General features: G+C 60.4%; 1 protein-coding gene across 1 annotated transcript in view; it reads right to left on the bottom strand.

The window, feature by feature from the left end:
• The window catches only part of LOC119102167 (dedicator of cytokinesis protein 9-like), a 32,547-nt gene that overhangs the window by 2,810 nt on the left and 6,337 nt on the right, over window positions 1–23,400 (bottom strand). Inside the window, 33 exon segments of the mRNA XM_037225518.1 lie at window positions 477–602; window positions 1,035–1,181; window positions 1,501–1,621; window positions 2,152–2,293; window positions 2,962–3,103; window positions 3,643–3,828; window positions 3,830–3,852; window positions 4,531–4,651; window positions 5,050–5,210; window positions 5,903–6,163; window positions 6,537–6,703; window positions 7,060–7,242; window positions 7,536–7,719; window positions 8,038–8,120; window positions 8,957–9,177; window positions 9,497–9,675; window positions 10,055–10,253; window positions 10,547–10,693; window positions 12,398–12,598; window positions 12,916–13,101; window positions 15,488–15,517; window positions 15,689–15,877; window positions 16,763–16,850; window positions 17,623–17,873; window positions 18,204–18,454; window positions 18,846–18,928; window positions 19,410–19,565; window positions 20,006–20,169; window positions 20,535–20,735; window positions 21,309–21,458; window positions 21,950–22,116; window positions 22,662–22,845; window positions 23,236–23,338. Of these exon segments, the coding sequence (XP_037081413.1) occupies window positions 477–602; window positions 1,035–1,181; window positions 1,501–1,621; window positions 2,152–2,293; window positions 2,962–3,103; window positions 3,643–3,828; window positions 3,830–3,852; window positions 4,531–4,651; window positions 5,050–5,210; window positions 5,903–6,163; window positions 6,537–6,703; window positions 7,060–7,242; window positions 7,536–7,719; window positions 8,038–8,120; window positions 8,957–9,177; window positions 9,497–9,675; window positions 10,055–10,253; window positions 10,547–10,693; window positions 12,398–12,598; window positions 12,916–13,101; window positions 15,488–15,517; window positions 15,689–15,877; window positions 16,763–16,850; window positions 17,623–17,873; window positions 18,204–18,454; window positions 18,846–18,928; window positions 19,410–19,565; window positions 20,006–20,169; window positions 20,535–20,735; window positions 21,309–21,458; window positions 21,950–22,116; window positions 22,662–22,845; window positions 23,236–23,338 (5,197 nt within the window).

Genomic DNA, 23,400 nt, shown 5'->3' on the forward strand with positions numbered 1-23,400 from the left:
ACTTCCATCATCATTGTCAGCTGATGAAAAACTCGCTGAACTGTGCACATACCACACTTAATGACTATTCCAAAGAAAACTTGGGCTGCAGACTGCTAGGACACTGCCAGTACCCAAAATCGTTGCGTTTGTAAGCGATGATGGCGCCGAAATACTGCGCACTGCATGGCACACATAATCGAACCACACGGCCCAAATCCGAGGGCGTTTGAAGTCAGAGCACTTGGTAAGCATGTGAAGTGGTATAATACGTAGTTTTGGCGCGTACAGAAGCGGCTCAATGATAAACAAGACATAGCCATTCAGACGTCACTGCCGTCGCGTTAAGCTCTGCGAGTGGGGTTCATCAAAGGAAGACGAAACTTTGGAGCCGCTATATCCCAAACGGTCGCCGTCGCACTCCTCCGCCAGCGGTCGCCGCGGGCGCAGGAGGCGGTGACGCCTCCCAGGCCGGCGCCGTGAGCCGACCGTCCCACCTGTTTGATGTTGTTGTTGCGCTCGAACTCCGTGGGCCGCGCGTCGAGGTCGACGTCGTCCCAGTGGGGCGTGAGGTGCGTCACCTGGATGTAGGCCAGCCGCGGGTCCAGGTCGGCCATTACCACCTGAGGTCACCGCCGGTCACAGGGGGTCAGGCAAGACCACCGACCGTCGCCGTGGGCCACACACCGGCCAGCCTCCTCCAAATCAGCTGAGTGCAACCACGGACAGCGCCAGGCTGGAGACGTCGCCACAGGTATCGAGCATCGCCCTCAGCCCGCGCTCGTGACCATAGCTGGCATACCACACACACCAAAGTCCCCCGTGCATGACTAACAAAATCCAACGGTGGATGGAAACGCAACCAGGGACCACTCTAACAAATCCACACATTCACGCTCGGCGAAACACCTCCATAACCAGTCAGTGAAAGCCAGCCCCAGGTGCAACTGTGCTCCGCCACGGCACGGACTCGGCGAGCACGCGCCGTTGGCCGAGTGAGGGGAGCGCTGCCGCCGCGCCGCCGGACGCAGGCCGCGGCCCGGTCCAGTCCGTACCGGGGCCGAGTCCTTGATGATGCGCACGTTTTCCTTGCCGAACTTGTGGCAGTGCAGGTGGTATAGCTTGTCGCTGACCTCCGCCAGGCAGGTGACCTTGGGCTCCTTGTACACGTACTCGCGGTCGTGGTCCTTGTCGAAGTAGTTCTGGCGGCAGGGGCGCGGGGAGTTGACGCGGCGCGGGGCGTAGGTCCGCAGATCCGCTGCCGGCGCTCGTGACACCAGCACATCATCGCACAGGGCACGGTCTCGGCCAGGTCAGCACCCGTCTCCTCATGGCGAGGAGTCCACAGTGCAACGGACGAGCTATCAAAGCAGCTAAATAGCTCCAGAGTCTGCAGCCACAATGACCAGCCCCCCCCCCCCCCCCCACACACACACAAAACGAACAGAAGCGACACGATGCGTGGCACGCGTATTAGACATCCGCAGACGACACTCCGGCCTTCCGGCTGACCTGACTGACCTGACCCAGACAGATGACCCGGAAGTAGGTGCCGAGCAGGCGGCGGCCGGAGATGTTCAGCTGCACGATCCGATTGTAGCAGCGGTGCATGTGATGGTGCGCCTCCGCCAGCTCACCGTAACTGCGCCGCCACAGCAGGTCACGCAACAAACAACACGTACGACTAACGGACAGCCAAAACACTTAACAGCTTCCATATTCCACACACAGAGCAAGGTGCATTCTAGCATGAAACGGAGAGCCGACTACACGGCACCAAGTCAGTCATTCCCGCCCTGCCACATTCCGGTGACACATAGTGTTTAGGTTCGATATGTAGTGGATGGCGATGGCGCGGAGCTCATGAAGTGGCCAAAAGATAACAGTGTCCAGAAACCTCACGTCATCGACGTTTCCTCGGGAAAATTTGAGGCGAAGATAATAACTAAGCCTTAGTGGCGCGCCGACTGCCCCAGTCATATGGCGTCCATAGGCACTATGTTGTGCAGTTGCTATTAAATCACTTATCTCGAACGCCAAATCCCATGCGCAGCAAATCGCGCCGCACTGACTAAGCCAGCCGACTCCCACTGAGCCGGAGTTCCCACACCCGCTGACAGAAGTCAGCGGAGGGGGGGGGGGGGGCGGGGCACCCCAGCGGACGGCACGTACCTGCGCCGCCTGCGGTAGATGGGCACCAGGATGTCGTACACGTTGGGCAGCAGCTCCTGCCGCTCGCACAGCTCCATGGCCTCGGCGCACACCTTCAGCTGCGCCACCAGCGACTCCTCCGTGTAGCAGAGGTCACCGATGCCTGACGCGCGGGGGGGGGGGGGGCGTCAGGGAGGGGCGGCACACGCCGCCGGAAAGTGCGTCCGGCTGGCCGACTGGTCATACTACCGCAAATCGGGACCACAGTGTGAGGATCGGCACTTACGAGTCACCTTCTGGCCATTACGCAGGCAGCGCCGGGAGCTGACGGACAAGTTCGCCGGCACATTGCCTTGGTCCAATGGAGCCCATATGAAAGGCTTCATTGTTCTTGATAGTATCATTTACCCGAAATGAGTGCATGACTGGTTACCCGTGTTAGCGTCTGTGTGGTGAGCATTAACTCCCGGTTGCGCGCGGTACGTTCTGGCCCCTCTCTGAGAAATAGCAGACAATTTTCGAAAGGGCTTGATATGCACCTGCATTTCATGCACAGAACTTTGTCAATGTAAAAGCCAATGTGCGTCACGTATCCGCTCATTAGTCATGTCGCCATTCAGTCCTTTGTGATGGTCTAAAGCGCGACACCGAGGCTTGGAATCTGGTTGATGCTTTAGCATGGTAACGTGTTGGACATCAAATACAAGCATACAATTCTTTCAAAACCTGTTTTATTTTTTGAAGGAGCGGCCAAAGCTCATCGGCCACGACGGCTAAGTGTCCTATCCCTGTCCGCGCGACACGAAGCGCGGTGCCAGCGCAGCCACTGACCGAGATCGAACTTGAGGTTGTTCTCGTCGCGCACCACGTTGGCGGAGACGGCGTGGAACGCCTGGCAGCCGAGTTCGTGCTCGCCCCGCTGCAGCAGGTACTCGGCCATCAGCGCCGCGATGTGTACCTGGCACATGGCCGCCTGCGGCACGGCCACGAACACCCGCCAACCGTCAGGGGACGTGATATCTCCCCGTCACACGGTCTGGCGCCTGACCCCAGTAACACGGCGGTACACGGGCGGGTGTCACGTCTGTTGCCCAGTCCAGCCTCACGCAGGATCAGTTTTGTGACAGCGGGCACCATGGTACGCCACCGACGCGCCCCCGCTCCACCCGACGAACGCCAGTCAGGCACCCGCCGTCGAGACCGGCCACTGAGCGAAGGTGTGTGCCGATATGAGAATATACGCACCCTGGGCCCGTGAACTCTCCCGCCTACCTCGGATAGGTTACCGTTCCTCCCGCCTACCTCGGACAGGTTACCGTTCCTCCCGCCTACCTCGGAGAGGTTACCGTCCCTCCCGCCTACCTCGGACAGGTTACCGTCCCTCCCGCCTACCTCGGAGAGGTTACCGTCCCTCCCGCCTACCTCGGACAGGTTACCGTCCCTCCCGCCTACCTTGGGCAGGTTACCGTCCCTCCCGCCTACCTTGGACAGGTTACCGTCTCCCCCGCCTACCTCGGAGAGGTTACCGTCGCGCACGTGGCACTTGGCCATGCTGCGCAGCCACGTCTCGCGCAGCTGCGGAGTGCTGGCGTAGCTGTTGGCCAGGCTGTGCTGCAGGTCGACCAGCACGGCCGGGTCGTTCTCGTGTTCCTTAAGCTGCGCCGTCGCCATCAGCACGGTCCGCACGCGCTTCGTCAGGGTCCTTCACGTCCGACACGAAACCTGACGGCGGCACGCGCCCAGCCGCGATCTCAGAAACAACGTGACTGAGCGCGACAGAGGGGACTCAAGACAAATGTTCTGGCCGGTAAGAGATCTTACTGACAGATGTGAGAGCCAGTAAAAACAGGCCAGTACTGTCCCAATGCTGCAAGAATCAAACTGGAAGGCGGACAAGTCAATTTTCCTTCTGACGTAGGGGGCGCGTGCAGAAGCAATGACCAATCATTAGATTGGTGTACATGTGGGCAACTGCAACGTGTGCGTGTTCGATGGTTTACATGGAGCGGTCAAGGTTCTTAATCCCAACACACACGGAATATTGCCAAACGTTTGACTAAAAACATTCCAAACAATGCTTGCACATAATTCCCGCTATGAAGTTAAATGAACTTCTCCAAAGATGATTCGAGTTATCCGACCTCAAACCGACCAAAGCTGGCGACATTCTGAGACTCCTGCCGCTTCGAGTCTCAGCCGATGTATGTGGTCACGTCTTCTTGTTCCGTGTTATTCCACCAGATTCCTCGCGTGAGGCCTGGGTCAGGGATGGGCCAGACCAAATGTAGAGCCAAAGAATGACCAAACAGATATTCTCAGCCCCTGCACCCCACAGCGACGCGACCGCCGTCTGGGGCGCTGCAGTCCAGGACGCGAGGGCGTGAAGGCGCCGGCACTCACCGGTCCGGGTCATGACTTTGTCGCTGTTGGCGTAGCTGTTGATGAGCGAGAGACTCTCGTAGAACTGGGACGAGTCCAGCACCACCGACTCACCCAGCAGCTGGGACACCTTGATGATCACCTGCGATCACAGGGTGACACATCAGCTGACGAATGACATCAGCTGACAGGATGACACATCAGCGGACACACTAAGCGCTGCTGATTATCACACGGAATTACTGACCTCGATCGCCCGCCACGTTACCTCCTGACGCCGCTGTACAGACATCGCACAGCTGGCCAGTCCGAGAGCTCATTATATTCTTTTCCGGATCACAGCGGTTGGAGTTGTTTCTGCGGCATCCCGATCTCAGTATAGTCCCCACGAGTATTTCGCCACATCAAATCTGAACTATGCATCTCGCGACTCAACTCCCACCTCAAATGTGACAGTAAACACAAGGAGCCAGTCTATACCGCATTCGGCCACGACTGGGGACGCCTGCAAGGCCATCCTCAGATCCAAACCAAACCCACTTGCAGGTGGACCCGCGTGAAGGCCTTGCGGTTGGTGAACTCGAAGTTGCCGCGCATCAGCAGGTAGAGCAGGGCGCAGGCCTCGTGGCGCGTGCTGGCCAGCGGACTGTTGCAGCAGCGCAGCAGGTCGTAGCACAGGCGGCCGCACAGCTCGGCAGGGCCTGAGGGCGCACACGGGGCGGGAGTAACAGACCATTCTCACCGGTCGGATTCCGCCATAAGCTCAGTAATAAGGTGTATCTCAGACAAAGTCACCAGGTGAAAGGGGTGGACAAGGTAGGGAGTTCTCGCAAAACAAATACAATTGTGTTTATAGAAGAACATCACCAATAATTAAACCAAAACAATCGGAAAACCTTACATGACCTTCAAGTACCACACGCCACCATACGTCTCCACGCTGTAGTGCTGGACGAACATGCGAGCGTACCGTGATGCAGGGCAGCGCTGTAGTGCTGGACGAACATGCGAGCGTACCATGATACAGGGCAGCGCTGTAGTGCTGGACGAACATGCGAGCGTACCGTGATACAGGGCAGCGCTGTAGTGCTGGACGAACATGCGAGCGTACCGTGATACAGGGCAGCGCTGTAGTGCTACACGAACATGCGAGCGTACCGTGATACAGGGCAGCGCTGTAGTGCTGGACGAACATGCGAGCGTGCCGTGATACAGGGCAGCACTGTAGTGCTACACGAACATGCGAGCGTACCGTGATACAGGGCAGCGCTGTAGTGCTGGACGAACATGCGAGCGTACCGTGATACAGGGCAGCACTGTAGTGCTACACGAACATGCGGGCGTACCGTGATACAGGGCAGCGCTGTAGTGCTGGACAAACATGCGAGCGTACCGTGATACAGGGCGGCGCTGTAGTGCTGGACGAACATGCGGAGCGCGGCGAAGGCGTGCCGCAGCACGGCCTCGGACTGGCCCGGGTGCAGCAGGCCCAGGTAGACGTCGGTGAGCAGCGCCATCTGGGCGTTCTGACCGCCGCGCTGCGCCACCCGCTCCGAGAAGTGGGCCGAGTAGAGGCAGGCCAGGTCCAGCGCCACCAGCGCCACCTCGCTGGCCAGGTGCGGCGGCGTGGCACCGACCGCCGAGGCGCCTCCGCCTGACGGGGTGAGGGTCCGACCGTCACTGTGGGCCGGCGGCACCGGCCTCCACGCCGGTCCGGCCTCAGTGAAGGCTGTCTACAACTCGCTGCACGCTCGGAGCGGTTATGCCAAGCGTGGGCGACGGTAAATGCGATCCAATAAAGCGTCGGGATTGACCTGGATCTGATCAGGATTGATCTGATGTGCTTGATGAACATCCAGCACCGATATTATTCAGTTCAAAGGCCTGCGTTCGGTATGGACAAATAATGCCGGTCCGCGCCTATACGTCAGGACACATGTCACACCAGAGCCCCCTGGGTCACATGTTGCACCCCAGCCCGTTGGGCCACATGTCACACTCCCGCCGGCCATTCCTGTGACGCTCACCGCCGCCGGCCGGCTCCGGAAGAACCGGCTCGCTGGGAGCGCCGCCGCCGGCCGCCGCCGCCGCCGGGTCCATGCGGGCAGGCAGCGTGAACGCCTTCTTGACCTCGCTGACGCGCGGGTGGGCGCGTATGAGGCCGCCCGAGTACCGGAACTGGCACAGGCACATCCTGGCACGCGGAGAGGCACGCGACGTCAGCCGGTCCCCCGGCGGTGGCTGGTCAGCAGGCTGGCTGTGTGTCACATCCAGCCCGTCGACAGAGTAGCCTGACGTTGAACTGCACCGTGGCGGCGCTGGGCGCCAGCGAATGCCCAAGGCCTCAAGCAACTCACATCACGTGCATTCAGATCAGCTCTAACCGAGTATCCCCGTCCATTTGGCAACAGTCGCACCTGAAAGGCACGATGAGCCGCGAGCCCAAGAGACCTCCGTGCAGTCTGTCACCCAAGCGGGTGTCACCGCTCAGCGCGTCGGGGCTGAGGTCTCTCATCCAGGTCCGGAGGCCGCAGCCCGTCCGCCACTCACTGGACGAGTGTGAAGAAGTTGACCACGTCGTCCTCGGCGGCGTACTTCCACCACGTGACGAGCAGCTCGTCGGGCACGTGACGCACCACGTGCAGGAAGCAGACGAGCAGGTCGCGCGCCTCGCCCGGCAGCAGCTTGTCGTACCGGTACAGCGCGCCGGGGTCGTGCGCTGTGCTCAGCGTCCTGTCCGCGCGCCGGGGCACAGTGTTGGCGCGCGCCGCACTCGGAGCTCGCCACGACTGAATACCGCTCAAAATCGGTAATGATTTTGAAAACAAAAAAAATAAAAAGTTCGAGTCAAGGGGCTTCAATCTCACTGCAACAAGACTACGACCAAACACTTGCTTCAGATATCTCTTATAGCCCAAAACAGTGCTCCACCACGGTAAAAATACCCTCCGCATTGCCTTAAGCACCATCACTGCGGGTGGCAGCTAGCGTGCGTCGCCTCGCACCGCAGCCAGCAGCAGCGTCACCTATTGTGCGTGGAGCGCTTGCCGCCCGGCTGGCTGTCCGTGTCGCCGAGCTCGAGGGCGCGCTGCGACGAGGCGTCGCCGTTCTCGGCGTGCACGGCCGACTCGACCGTCGTGTCCGTCTGGGAGGAGGCCGTGGACGCCAGGCTGATGGTGGAGGCGGCGCTGCTCTCCGACGCCTGCTGACCTGCGGAGCATGCGGGGTGAGAGACGGCTGGAGCTGGAGCTGGAGCTGGAGCTGGAGCTGGAGCGGCATCACGGGTGGTCGCGGATAGATGGGTTCTAACATCTGATCTGATGTCATTTAATTTGCATACGATCACATGACACTGGCAACCTTCTGTGTTGTGCCAAATATCCGGCAAAGCTTTTATAAAACGTCGGAAACTAACCGATTCCTAGATGTGCGATCAAAAGCGCCAAACGTTGGGTTTCATCGCACCGGAACAGTGGACACTTCACTTAACAGCGGCCGGTGCCGGCCGTCGGTGGCGGCGCTACGTACTCTGTCCGGCGATGTAGGCCAGGTAGGTGGACTCGCGCTGCGCCACCCTGGCGTGCGACGCCAGGTCCATGTTTGGGGCGAACCTGTAGGCCAGGCGCGCCCTGGCGGTCACCACCAGCGGTACCCGGGCCCGGCCAGCACTGGCACAGGCGCAACCAGTGACGGCCACGAGCACCCAGTGACGACCAAAAGCACCCAGCGACGACCAGGAGCACCAGGACCCGGCCAACACTGACACAGACGCACCCAGTGACAACAAGGAGCGCCCGAATCCCGCTTAAAAAGCTGGACGATAACATGGACTCCTGGCAGCCAACAATCCCGGCGGCGTTCGGCGTCCAGGTGGTGCGGCTCTGGGCACTCAGCGAGCTGCCCTTCTGAATACGGTCAGTCGTCTGCGTCTGCACATCGTGCGCAAATGGAGCGGCGCTGTCGCCGGCTGACATGTTGCGGTGACCTGAGCTGACCTGTCCCATGCGAGGACAGCCAATCTCGATCGGCTGCGAGACAGTGCCCCAGTGAACGGACACTTCGCTGACCTGGTGCAATGGCCTGGTGGCCTGTGCTGACCTGGTGCAATAGCCCGGTATCAGTGCTGACCTGGTGCAGTGGCCCGGCGATCTGTGCTGACCTGGTGCAGTGGCCCGGTGACCTGCGCTGACCTGATACAGTGGTTCGATGACCTGTTGCTGACCTGCTAACTGACACAGTAGCCCGGTGGGCTGTGCTGACCTGGTGCAGCGGCCCGGTGACCTGTGCCCACCTGGCGCAGTAGCCCGGCGACCAGTGCTGACCTGGTGGCAGTGGCCTGGTGACTTGTGCTGACCTGATACAGTGGCCCGGTGACTTGTGCTGACCTGATACAGTGGTCCGGTGACCTGTGCTGACCGGGCGCAGTAGCCCGGCGACCTGTGCTGACCTGTTGCGGTTTCCCAGCGATGAGGTGCCGTCGGCGGCCGCCCAGGAGTAGCTCGTCTGCCAGGTGGCCGTGGAGCGATGGGACGCGGCGCGGCTGACGGCTGACCCCGTCCCCGCCGCCGTCGCCGGCGCCGCCGGCACGGCCGCCTCCAGCCGGTGCAGGTGCTCCAGCAGGATGCCCACCAGCGGGAAGTACAGCGTGGCGATGCGCGCCTTCTGGCCCTGTCGACGCGAGCAGCACACAGGTCAGGTCAAGTCGGCGCCGACCGCCCTGGACGCGGACACGGCGTGAGGCAGACACGGTGTGGCGTCCGTGACGTTAACAGAGCAGCCGCGACCAAGCGACAGCGAACGAGCCCGTCCGTCGGACTTGGTCACCCGCCTCGCCGGTCTTACGCTCCACGCTCCTGCGCGCCACCCGCGGAACCTGCTGAAAACTTCCAGACAGAGCCACCCCGTCCCGCGAACCCAGACAGATGTCCGGGGTCCCGAACACGTCACCGGGGGGCTGGCGAGCGGCGCGCGGTCCCGGCCGGCGCACCTTGGTCTGGTAGCGGTCGTCGTAGGCGTGCTTGACGACCAGGTCACGGACGGCGTGGATGGCCATGCGGCGCACGTCGGGGATTTGGCTGAGTGCCAGCCGCAGCTCGTGCAGCATCAGGCCGGTCAGGTAGTGCTTGGCGCTGAACGACTCGGACATGAAGTACTCCTGCTGGAAGTCTGACACACACACAGACATCACGCGGTCAGGAGGGCGAGAACATGCAGGTCAGGTCAGCTGATGACAACAGCATTCAAAGACGACCGTCATGTGATTAGAAACCAACGGATCGCGGCCAGCCGGCTCATAAGTTCATCAGCCAGCTGACCAAGCAGCCAAATCCGAGATAGGGCCACAGCACAAAATTTGGAATCACACTTTGTGATTCAAAATCTGGAATCGGTGATTTCAAAACATGAAACAGTCAAGCGCATTTTCGTTCCCACTGTTTCACGACGTCTGCCTCAGCATGTGAACGCCGTCCCCGCGGAGTGGCGGTATATCTGCGGGCAGCGGCAGCCGGCCCGCGCCAGCAGCGCCGCGTCGCCCGGGCCTCACCGTGCAGCGAGCGGATGCTGGTGCGCGCCGGGTTGAAGATGGGCAGGTTCAGCTGGATGTAGTGCTCATGGGCGCACACCATCTGCAGGAACTCGAACTTGTACTCCCAGAGGAGGCGCGGGTCGGCCAGGCTGAACTTCTCCAGGTACGAGGTGATGAGGCGGAACACGAAGCCGCGGTCCATCAGGCTCAGGCAGCGCTGCGGGGAGCGGGCGCAGCGTCACGCGCGCACCACGCCGGAGCGCTCCACACGTGTCAGGACAGATGCCTCGGGCGATCACAACCACCTTCCCAGCCGCCCATACAGTCCAACGCTACCGCGCGCCGCTCTAGCGGAAAACTACGTCATGTGTAGACGTTCAACGATAGAAACAGCTCGCAGACGAAAGGAGCTCAGTCCACGCACGTCTGGGGCAGCCCGCGGGCTCGCACGGAGGGGTGGCTGGGCAGCCGGCGGGACAGCCAGCCGGGCCCGGCCGCCGTCCACCGCACCTTCAGCAGAGCGGCCATGCTGCGGTTGGCCTCGCGCGTCTCCAGCGGCAGCTCCTTGTACTTCTGCAGTATGTACGGGTAGAACGACTCCAGCATCGTCTCCAGCTGCTTGTTGAAGCTGGCCGTGAACCGCTCGTGGCGCTGCATCTGTGTAACAGTGACGTCGCGGTGACGTCACAGGTGTGTCTCGCCGGCCGGGCCTCGCGGCTCGGGGCTGACAACGGCGGCGGTGAGGCACGGGAACGTCGGGCTTTTAACAACACCGCGGCGACGCTGGCATTGCCGTTAGCACCGGACAGCACCTCTGGTGCGCAAACAGTGCCAATTCAGACGAGACGGCTAAACGGTACTCGTAACCGTCAATACTTCGGCGTATTGCCATAATAGATGATAAGGTGATGACCAACAACGATTTTATCAAAGTAGGAGACATGACAACACTCTTGCACTTCTTCCCGACTCACTGGTGCCATGATTTGCAATCTCCGAGAACTTCGAGAGCGTTATCGATTAAACCTAGTGATCACACCAAACGACGCCCAGTTAATTACAAATGGTTTAAATAAATGCTAAGTTGTGTTTTCTCAAACGAAGCAGAAATCATACACAGCAAAGCCACAATAATATGAGTGCTGTAGGCTGCTTAGCGTATGTTGTCATAACATTTTTTTAAACTATCTGCCTATTAAAATAGAACAGACGGCTTTGCCAAAGTCTTGTGTTACGCTTAAGAGAATATCAAACAGGTCCAAGCACACGTTAAGCCAGAGCAAAAACGGCAGAAAAAACCGGGTGCTACGACCGTGTGTGACGTGTAGGTAGATACGCATACTGCATCTTAAAGTACATGTACCGAATAATGCAAACCTACGACCAGCGCATCAGAAAGCAAGTAAAGCTAAGATGCCCTTGAGGCAACCAAAATTACGAGGCAACAAAATGGAAACATCTCCCCTGACGCCTGAGTAACTTCGACGAACGTCCCAATAATAATGCAACATACGACTTGTTCGCTTCATCGAACATGACATAATATCAACCGTTGTCACACAGCACCCAACCGTGAGTAAACGGCGGGGTATCGCAGACATGACACGGGTGTAGGGCATGCGATGATTCAAAAGCGACGCTGCGACGCCAAAAATACGCCACCGCGCTAAAACACGCATCAGCGGGCGCTAGAAAAACCAAACGTAAGACCATGCGCGGAGAGCAGCGGCCAAACGCTGCGGGCTAAGCTGGCGTCTGTGAAAGGGGCGCGGCGCGCGGGGTGACTGGCGGCGGCCGGTCCGCGGCTCGCAAGCTAACTCACGTCACTACTCGGATCGGCGGCGTCCACCTGCGGGGTCGACAGAACGACACTGAGACCGCGCGCCGACCGCCCGGGAGCGCGGTGAGGTCGGCGGCGGCGGCGGCGGCGGCTGCACGGGCGTGGAGCCGCCGCCGAGCCGGCGCCCGGGAGAGGCCGCCTCCGACACGGCCAGCCGCAGTGCGCAGGAGAGGGCGCGGGGACCGGGCGGGGCAGGACACTGAGGCCGCGCGGGTGCTCTCGCCGACTGCGACTGGTGGCGGGATGCGTGACCAAGCCCCCCCCCCCCCCCCGTTATAGTGCGGCTGCCATACACGCGGCGAGCAGCCAGACAACGAGGCGAAAGTCGAGACACACTACGTCTACACAGAGCGGAGAGACCTGTGAATAGCCGGCGCGCACGGTGACAAAAGCGAGTGGCGCCAGGCGCGAGCAAAGGAACGCCACCCGTGGCTGAGCGGGCACAGGCGGTCGCCCCATGAACAGCCGGGGCCGCCGCCGGCGCCGACCGCGCCCCCGTCGGCCGCGGCCAGAACCCCCACCTTGATGCGGCCTGAGTTGAGCAGATGCAGCGCCATCGACTTCATGATGATGTCGAACAGCGAGCTGGAGTGGCGCAGCAGCTTGTGCACCAGCAGGAAGTCCATGTTGCTGGGCTGCAGGAGCTGGCACAGGCCGCGGCACAGCGCCTCGTGCACGCAGGTCTGGCCGCTTGGCGGCAGACGCCACTCGGCCAGCACGTGCTGGCGGCGAGAACGCGAGTCAGAGGGTCGGGGCAGGAGGCTCAGGTCGGCGACGGCCACACCTTGGAAGATAGGGGGCAACGGAGCAGCGCATATAGGACGGGAAACACAGACTGGGCTTTGCGGGCGTCGGCTCAGGAGGTGACATAGACCGCCCATGGTTACAAGCGGACAGGCACAGGCTGCCAACTGGACACGCGTCCCGCCCATCCACCGGCGACACCGCCGGACTATTCAGACACACCCCCTAGGGCGTAACGGGCCGCGGCAGCCGGCGGGGTCTCCGGAAAGGGCGCGCGCCGGCGGCGGGGTCTCACCCGGGTGTAGATGTCGACCAGCCGCTGCCGGCCGACCTGATGCAGGGTGGTGATGACGTGCGTCAGCACCCGCAGCGTGTTCTGCACTACGTCGTCTGAGTCGCTGCTGACCAGGATGCGCAGCAGCTGGTTCAGCAGCGTCGGCAGGAAGCGGATCAGCGTGGCCACGTCGATGGCGTGCAGCGCCTGCAGACGCGTCCGGCGGGGTCACACGCGCGTCACCCGGCCTGCGCGCCCGCGGCGCGCGTCCCACGCACTGCGCGCGCCGCGGGACGCGCCCGTGTCTGGTCTCGCCCTCCGCGTCAGTGGGCGGCGAGGGCGGAGCCAGACACGCCCCCCCCCCCCTCACCAGTCAAACCCGAGTCGTGCACACACAGCAGCGGTGTCGTGACGATCAGAGGTACATATAAATACAGGCTGTTAGACGATCTCTGATTAGGCAGACTGCTACGTTCGCACGACCTCCAAACATCGCGACAGAAGTGTAGTACCGACCGCACACCAGAAGAGACAGAAAAAAGCGGCTAAAGACCGGCGAATAGAACACTCAGTCCGCCGAGCAAAAATGATGCCTGACACCGGATGAAAAGCAGGGAAAACACACACAACTGAACATCACACAGGGCGCCAGCTGGTCTGACAAACAGCAAGCACCTTAAAAAACACATGCAAAAACACATAAAAGTCGACCAAGCAACCGTACCAGCGCACCTCGGAAACATTGGAAGAGGGCCACGTATGCATTCGCAAAAGCTAAGGAAGCGTTGGTGGCTGTCAAAATGCAGGGAAAGCTACATTACACCTCATCTCTAATCTCCCATGACACACGCGTGCTTCCCATGCCCGGGGCGGCGCCGCGCTCCAGTGTAGTGCTCCGCGCAAATAACCGGCCGTTCATATGGGTGTGAATAGCCTATAGCTTTGCTCATATCGCAGCCAATGGCTAAAAACAGAGTCGTTTTATTCCGTTTTTCGCTTCTTCAGGACTGCTTATTCATTCTTGCAGTTTTTTTTTACCCTTAAGGATGTGAAAGGCGAAATATATTGACTCTGAGTTTAGGCCCTTCGTCTATAACATGAGCAAAGACTATTTACTACACTGCACATTCACTTTAATTATGCTAAAAAAAACTGCATCCGAACTACAATTACTTGAACCAGCGTCCATATACAGATCAGCTTTGTATGGTTAACTACGTCTTACTTAAATCCAACATATGCATCGTGACCTATATATCCATGTAAAGAGCATCTCCAGAACCGGGACGGCCATAAAGAGAACAGCGGCAGTTTCACTGAACATTCATAAAATCCGAGTCAGTTCAAGAGGCATGTTAGACATAAATATGTCGGCTAGTGCAGTCCATGATGGTAACAAAAGCCTCCAATCAGACAAGCTTTTGCTCCCTTAAGCCTAAAGGCCAACAGAAAGAACGGCGAATGGCAAACGGGGAGCTGCACGCATACTTCCAGGGTTCAGATTAAACGACAACAGTCCAGAGCCACTGGTCATATTCGTTAACTTCAAAACTTGAATTTTCCGCATTCAGATCACGGCATTTAAAAAAACTGTGGGAGTGAACTTGGCATTTTCTCTTTCACGACCTCACGAGGATACACACAGGTCCTTTTCAAATGGGATAGTAGGCGCGCAAGCACCAGCGCGGACTCAGACCATCGGCAGAGTGGGCAGCGTGGGCTCAGACCATCGTCCTGTTCAGCCACGTTGGGGCTCTAGCTCTAACATATCTACCAGCAGCAGAACATGCCAAAACAGGATCCTGACTGCATGTGCAGGCACGCGTGCAGTACCAATACCGGCAGGACAGACACGCGTGCAGTGCCAATACCGGCAGGATAGACACGCGTGCGTGGCCAATACCGACAGGACAGACTCACGTGCAATGACCAATACCGACAGGACAGACTCACGTGCAGTGACCAATACCGACAGGACAGACACGCGTGCAGTGACCAATACCGGCAGGACAGACACGCGTGAAGTGGCCAATACCGGCAGGACAGACAGGCGTGCAGTGGCCAATACCGGCAGGACAGACACGCGTGCAGTGACCAATACCGGCAGGACAGACACGCGTGCAGAGACCAATACCAACACAACAGGCACCCGTGCAGTGACCAATACCGGCAGGACAGACACGCGTGCAGTGACCACTAACGGCAGGACAGACATGCGTGCGGTGGTCGATACCGGCAGAACAGACACGCGCAACGTGACTTATACTGGCGGGGCAGACATGCATGCAGCGACCAATATCGGTTGGACAGACACGCGTGCAGTGACCCATACCGGCAGGACAGACACGCGTGCAGTGGCCACTAACGGCAGGACAGGCATGCGTGCAGTGGTCGATACCGGCAAGACAGACAGTGACCAGTGCAGCGTGCAGTGACGGTGAGCTTAGGTGCCGGCGGCGTGCAGCGATGGGACGGAACCACGCGGGAGGGCTGAAGCAGCAACGACGCGGTGCCCACCCAGCCAGCGCCCGGGAAGCCAAGCCACGTAAAGGGCGCACCGACACAAACAGCAACACGAACCGACTGACCGAACCTTGAGTATTTTAGGCAGATGGTGCACCACCTAGAACACAGAGGCCGCTTAATGACAGCACCCTCCGCGACGGACGTTAGTCGACTTAGTCGGCGGCGACGGTTTATACAATACACGGCACACGGAGGACGACGGGCGGCCTCGGCCGGCGCCGCCGAACGCCGGTGGGCGAGGCGGACCGGGGCGCCGGTCGGCACGGACCTTGACCTGCTTGGTGGTCTCGTTGTCGGACGCGTGCACGGTGGGCATGCGCGTCTCGCGCAGTCGGTGCGCGTGCAGGAAGAAGTTGTGCAGGTGCTGGTCGGTGGTGTAGACGGTGGAGACGAGCCGGAACGTGACCTTGAACAGCGGCTTCTGGCCGTCCACCCAGTGGATGCCGGGCCCGGCGTACTGCGGGCACCGACAAGACATCGCTCGAGCTCACGTGCACGCACCGCCTCACGGGGGGTGGGGCCTGGCTCGGTCCTCGATACATTGTTACACTGAGGCCGCAAGCCGCGGTGTCTTCGCGGGAGCATGCACAGACAACACGGGACGACGTGCTGAAACACATGCGTTAGTATCGGCATCCACGTTTGTTAGCGACTTGGAGGTGTTTTGACGACTTCCGACCTTCTGTACAAAGCCTTTTATTACAGGAGTGCATGTTCCGTGCCCTTTGCCTTAACACAATATTTAGACCTTCTGTGCAAAGCCAAGTTACAGGAAGTGAAGTTGCTGTGCTCTTAGCCTTATCACAGATAAAGCAAACATAGGTACAACTATTTTTCCACGAACAAATGAATCATCGCGGGACGGAAGTAAAGAAGTGAGCTACACCTTCAGCATTCGAGCTAGTGTCATGATGGCAACTGAGGTTTTGCGAAGCGCCGACATCTACGGTCATTTGGCGCCCTTGGGCTAACGCCAAACATGACAAATGACCACACATACAAACCTAAGTGACGTCCCTCATTTTACACTAGTTCGACCCCATGCGCGTGGCGTCGTGCTGAAAATGAACTTCTGATTTCCTATAAACAAACACATATTCTAACGTCTGAAGATCAGGAAGCTTGGAGCAGAGCGGTGACGCCCACGCAGACCCGTTTGCCCGGGTCACGGTTGGTGCCAGCCGATAATGATACCACGGCGGAGTCTCAGACTCCTCGCTAAGTGGGAGGTATCGCCGCCACAGCTCGGCTCCAGCGGCGCCGGTGGCGGTTGCGCGGCGCGCCGGTCCGGCCGGTCCGGCCGGTGCCGGAGTGTTGGCTCCCCGCCGTCGGCGTCACTCACCCCCTTGCCCAGCCCGAGCGGCTCCACAGCCAGGTAGCCAGCTGGCAGGTAGGAGGCCACGGCCACCGTCTGCGTGTCCAGGTTCAGCCTGCCCGAGTCACAGGTCACGGTGAGGAGGTCACAGGTCAGAGTGAGGTCACATGGTAAGGTCACACGTCATGGTGAGGAGGTCATAGGTCATGGTGAGGTCACAGGTCATGGTGAGGTCACAGGTCATTGCGAGGGGGTCACAGGTCAGAGTGAGGGCACATGGTGTGGTCACACGTGGTGAGGAGGTCGCAGGTCATTGTGAGGGGTCACAGATCAGAGTGAGGTCACAGGTCAAGGTGATGAGGTCACAGGTCAGGGTCAGCAGCGGCCGTTCACGAACACATGATACCGCGGCAAGCACCTGACGCGCGACGACAGCCAACCAAAAATCAATTGACGATGTCGTGGCAAGGAGATGATATAATGAAACAATTGGACCATTGAATGAAGAGAAGAACACATGGAAAAAGCAATCCAGCTGCGCCCTGCCAGTTGGAAAAAGGGCTTCCTCTGATTGAGCCTCAGTAGAATGCTTTACCTGTTGTCAGCAGACGAAAGACGAAGGTCAAAGATACAAGAAGCCACCAGCCCCTCATTTCTGCATAACCTGGCTTACTGCTGCGAGGCATTAGCCTTTCAGGTGTTCACGAGTGGTCCTGCCTTGGCCCAGTGACAGGAACAAATGAACACACTTCCTCCCATTGCTGGGCAGCCGTAAAACGCCGGCCTCCCTACCCTTGCTGATCAAGGGTACTCTGACCCATCCTCCCTTGCTGATCAATGGTACCCTGACCCACCCTCCCTTGCTGATCAGCAGTGTCCAGCCTCACCTGCCCTTGCTGAGCAGGGGTATCCAGCTGTATCCGACGGGCGTGTCTGGCGCCTCCTGTCCTCGCTTGGCCGTCTTGGGCTGGCAGCTGACGTGGTAGAAGGTGAAGAGCAGGTGGTGCCGCTCGTCGATGGCCAGCGGCAGGCCCAGCTTGATCTCGGCGCCCCAGCTGGGGTTCGTCTCGTGGTGCAGCACCGACGTCATCTGGCTGGTCACGTAGCTCGCGCCCTGGCCCGGCCGCGCGTAGAAGCACTGCCGGTGAGAGACAAGGTCACCAACGGGGCCGATGGCGGCTCAGCGCCCTCTGAAGTCGGCAGAATGACTGCACGTCCGGCGGAAGCATACATAACCAGAAAAACCCTCCCCGAACCAGTCCGGGTGCTTGAAACTGCAACATCAGTTGAGCATCAACTCAGCCTCCGCAAGAAAAATCACGGCGTGTTCGCCTCTAGAATACTCAGCGATCCAGAATAACTGACCGAACGCACGGCAGATCCGTAGACAGGCAGAATCTGGGAGGCATCTGACGCGTCCCGTACCGATCAGCGAACGCCGACAGCCCGGCGCCGGAGAGGAACCGACCTGGAGCGGCGCGGACGCCTCGTCGTCGCCCTGGCGCAGCTCCACGCGGCAGGCGATGTTGCGCGCCTTGAACGTCTTCTGCGCGTCGTACTTGAGGCGGCGCGGGTAGACGTAGAGCAGGTTGGTGTAGCCGGTGTGAGGCGAGGCCAGCTCGGGCGCCGGCGCCGGCAGCGTCTGCAGCCACAGCGTGGGCGGCGATGACGGCGGCACCGCGAACGGCCGCAGCGGCACCAGCGACGGCGACAGGCAATCTGCCGGCGGCACGGGACACGGTCGCACCGGGCCAGTACGAGGGGTACGCTCACGCAGCGCCAGCGCCGAACGGCCGCAGCGGCACCAGCGACGACGACAGGCAGTCTGCCGGCGGTGCGGGACACGGTCGCACCGGGACAGTGCGAGAGGTACGCTCACGCAGCGCCAGCGCTGGAATGTCACACAAGCAACGCGCGGTTTGACTGAGGTCAGACCGTGGCCCTGCGACGGGGAGAAGGGTGGCACAGACAACCTTCGGAAGAGATCGCGGGCCAGAGACGGCGGCACGCAGTGGACGGTCGGGAGCCACAGTCGGACCCTGTGACGAAGTCTGCCGTGAGGCCACACCTCTGCACTGTGACCCGACCGCACTGCAGCGGCAGCACTCACTCTCCAGCGGCTGGCCGCCGTGCAGCTGGACGGAGACCTTCAGAGAACCGGGGATCACCGACAGCCGGCTCAGCTTGTCCGGCCTGAAACAGCACCGCCGGTCGCGTCACAGACCGCACGGCCACGGCCAGGGCGCGGCTCAGTCGCGGCACCGCCGGGCGGACCGGGCTCAGCTGGGCTTGGCGCCCGGCCGGGCTGCACCCTCACAGCGGCCCACTGAGCAGCTGATGACAGGCTGAGGGAACAAACCGCCGACCACGTGCTGTCCAGTCCCCGCGCAGCGCAGCACTTGAGCGAGCCGCCGCAGTGATCGCAGCCCTGCGATTTCCAACAGCAGCCCCGAGACGCTATTGGTGTAGCGTATCACTGAAAGCTTTCCGAGATTTTCAAGCACCTCCACACATTTCATCCAGTCACACCACTCGTTACCAAACTAACGATCAGCTCTGGGGATAAGCGCGTCACCCGCCCATGAGCAGCCATCACCCGGGCGGTGCGGTCGGCGCCGCGGGCATGCGGTCGGGGCTGTATAATCCGAGCTCGCGCCGGGGCCGCGCGCCTTACTTGCGCCAGTCCTGCAGCAGCTTGAGGATGTCCTCGTCGGTCATCCTGTTGGGCTCGTGCCGGTAGAGAGCGGCGAAGTCTGCCGGGTCCAGATCGGCCGTCGAGCGGAACAGAGGCCGCGCCGACCACGCGAACGGCATGCGGTAGCCGCCCAACCTGTTGGCACGGGCCACCGCTCAGACAGGCGGCCGCGCGCACCGGCGCCGCGGAACCACGCGACAGCCTCCACACACACTCACATCACCGCCAGTGCATCGTCTAGGACTCCGCACACGCAAGGCCAATGCGCTCCAGTCGTTATGCCCTCCCGGAGCCGTGCTGCGCCCACATCGAAACCTCACCAATGTGAAAACGGGGGTTTTGTTTGACTGTGTAGGCTTTTTTCAAACTCTTGATGAGTCATCACATCTTCATTTTTCTCGTGTAATTTGTAACCCATCGACCCGAATCAAACATTAAACCATGCATATAGAGCGATTCGTAGTAAATATATGACGCAACATGACATGCGCCACATCGTCGGGCGTCTGTCGGTGACAGTAGCAGCGGCGGCCGGCCGGGGGCCGCCGCAGCGGGCCGGCGCGCCGCGCACGCACCTGTCGCACGACTGGCGAATCTGGCAGTGCATCTTGGCCAGGTGCTTGGCGTCGGCCGGCCGGCTGTACTGGTCGCAGGAGACGGCCACCGAGCCCTGCAGCACCTTCTCCACGCGCACCACCAGGAAGATCTCGCTGTGTGGCTGCTGGACCGTGAACAGCGCCTGCCGGAGGGCGCGGCTAAGCGGGCCGGCTCGGACACGGCTCCGACGCCCCGCCCGACCGGACCGACCCGACCGGCTCGGAGCGGCCCACCGCCGGGGTCAGCCGGCGCGTCCTGCCTCTGTACCGCGGCTTGTGAGCGCGGCGATGCGCTCGCGATGAAGCCGAAATCGGCTACGCTGGGTTGGCGTGTCCAAGACAGGGGTGATCAAAGACTGTCGTGCGCTATGTCCCACTACCTCACCAGACCAGCCGACACACACAACTTCGAGAACCATTCGAGCAACAGCAAAGACCTCGCGCGAGCCCGATACCGGGCGCCGATCCGACGTAGGAGGGCGACCCATGAGCAGCGGCCCCGGCTGACCTGTCGGGGGTAGGAGAGCCACTCGAGCGGGGCGTGGATGAGGTCCGGCAGCAGCGTGGTCCCCGTCTCCTTGTGCTTGGACACCGCCTTCGGCAGCAGGTTGCGGATGTACGGATCGTTGACGTCGAAGAAGAACTCCTCGGAGATCTTGCGGCCTTGCTTGGCGTCGTACAGGCAGAGGGAGGTGAAGTACGGCTCGATCTGCGTCGAACCCGGCGGAGAGACGACACAAACACGCGGCTCATGTGTCGGTAAATACCGTGCACAATCAGTGGAAAACAGACATCGGCATGTGCCATTCATTTCATATGCAACAGCTTAACAAAGAATAAATTTCACAGGGAATAGAGCACACGTTTCGTGAAATGCGACCACAAGGCATCGCATAAGCAAGCAAAACAAAAACGACAAAATAGAAACGCAGATGAGACATCCCATACATATATAAACATCACTGGATCCTAAACTCACTGATGTGTATCAGAAACCAACACCCGATGCATAACCAAGATAAGAGATACCTATCAGTCTGGTTATCATCCCAGCCTCAGCTGCAATTCCAGGCTTAAAATGACCCGAGCTAGGTTCTAAGTCCGGCATCCACGTCTGTCCTGTCAAGGGTTACCAATCCATCTCGCTCGTCCCGGTTCTCAGCCCAAACAGTTCGAATTCCACGTCTGACTCGGGAAGGCCTTCCGTGCGGCCAGACTGCAGGTTCTCCATCTGACCTGGGAGAGGTTCTCCGCCTAATCTGGGAGAGGTTCTCCGTCTGACCTGGCTGAGGTTTTCGGCAGTGTCGTCCACGGGCATCTGGAGCCGGAACTGCAGGCTCTCGCAGCGCACCAGCACTGTGACGCCGTGCACCTCTGAGAACGGCTCCGTCCGCAGGTGGTCGGCGCAGGAGGCCGTCGAGAGCGGCGTCGACTGCGAGGCGAGGGGACAGAGGGCGTTATGGAGCGCAGCTGACTGGGGGCGGCGCCAGGTCATCCAGAGGCGGGGGGGGGGGGGGGGGGGCAGAGGGTGTCATGGGACGCAGCTGACTGGGAGCGGCACCAAACAAACCAAAGGCAGGACACACTGTGTCAAGCCACCCAGAACGACACGCCGCTGCGGCACCGAGATGACGGGCCGCTCCGGGCCGCCAGCTGCGGTCTGAACACCGGCGCAGCAGGCACAACTGAGACAGCCTACAGACCAAGCAGCCTGGCCCGCCCAGTCAAAGCTCAGCAGCCAGGTGACGTCTGTTTCCCAGGGGGTCGACTCATCCCAAGCAGGCGTACTGTGCTCGCATTCTGGTTCGCTCCCTGAAGCTGTCTATGAACACCGGCCGGCCCACGCCGAGTGCGACGACACCGGTGTTGTGGCGCGGTCTCCGGCCTGCCCGCTGGCCACGACTCCCTCGGCCCGCCGCCCACCTGGATGTCCGGGTAGAGCTGGAAGACGGGCAGCCGCCCCTCGCCGCGCGCCTGGCCGATCATGTAGTCGGTCTCGTGCGCGTACCGGTTCAGCTGCGGGTTGAGGCTCTGGTCCAGGCCGCGCAGCGTGCCGAACCGCTCGTCCGAGCTGGCCGGCAGCGTAGAGCCTGCGCGCCCGGCCGGGGAGCGGGTCAGCGGAGGGTGCGGGCCACGCGCCCGGTCATGCGGCACGGTGATGCTCTCAGGCGCCCCACCGGGCCACGGGCGGCGGTCTTCCCTGTCGCTCCTCTCGGCCAACCCAGGGGAGCGCTGCATATGCGGCACGTCCCCCGCCTGACGCCCGCCGACTCTGGTCTGGCTCGGCCAGCCGGCGTCGGTCAAGCTCCCTCCGTCAGACAGCAATCAAAGCGTCAGTGACAGACAGACGTTCACACGACAGACGTTTTTGTGCAGAGGTCACATCCATCCCAGCTGTCATTGGCCGACACGTCTGAGGCGACGCTCAACCAATCAGTACAACTCGAGGTCACACCCAAAGCCACACCCACCCAAGCTGTCATTGACCGACACGTCTGAGGCGACGCTCAGCCGATCAGTACAAGCCAAGGCCGCACCCAAAACCACAACCACCCGAGCTGTCATTGGCCGACACGTCTGAGGCGACGCTCGGCCGATCAGCACAACCCGAGGTCGCACCGAAAGCCACACCCACCCGAGCTGTCAGTGGCCGACACGTCTGAGGCGACGCTCAGTCGGTCGTCCTTGGTGAGGGCCACGGCGCGGCCCACCGTCTGGACCCACTCCAGCAGCTCAGCCTCAGTCTCCGTCGTGAGCAGGTATGCCTTGCCGCCGTCTGTCGTCCGCAGCTCGAAACTGTGCTTCCCACGCTTCTGGTGCTGCGGCGCGGAGGGAGTGGTTAGACAATGGGCAGGGAAAAGTGGTTTGACAGTATTGACGTCACTCGCATGCTTATGACCGTTGACGGCTGCTGTCCCTTTGTACTTGCGGGGTTCTCCGTGCACTATCCTAAACCCGTGCGTTAGCGTTTGGTGATGATGATGACGATGATTTGGGGTTTTAGGGCGCATCGACCGCTGTGGGTCATGAGCGCCCATTTGTGTGTTTGCGTTTGTGTGCACATACGTATAAGGTTGTCTCTCAAATATCAAAAACTATAATTCAAATCATGCGTTGGCCAGTCTGACAGGACCACACTGTAAGAACAACTCTTATCTTCCGCAGGCTCGACTGGCTGCCCTACACGTATCACATGCTGCCGAACGCACCTTGACCACCTCGGCCACCAGGTCCAGAGGTATGGCACCCTTGCTCTCAGACGACTTGGAATCCTTGTAAAACTCCAGCACGTAGCTGCCGTCAGCGCCCTGCCTGTCGGCGGTGGACACACAATGTTGGGTGCATCTCACGCCCGTTACAGCATAATTTTGGGT

Source organism: Pollicipes pollicipes, unplaced genomic scaffold (assembly GCF_011947565.3).
Source record: "Pollicipes pollicipes isolate AB1234 unplaced genomic scaffold, Ppol_2.1 Scaffold_56;HRSCAF=61_pilon_pilon_pilon, whole genome shotgun sequence".
In the NCBI taxonomy this organism is placed as follows: domain Eukaryota; kingdom Metazoa; phylum Arthropoda; class Thecostraca; order Pollicipedomorpha; family Pollicipedidae; genus Pollicipes; species Pollicipes pollicipes.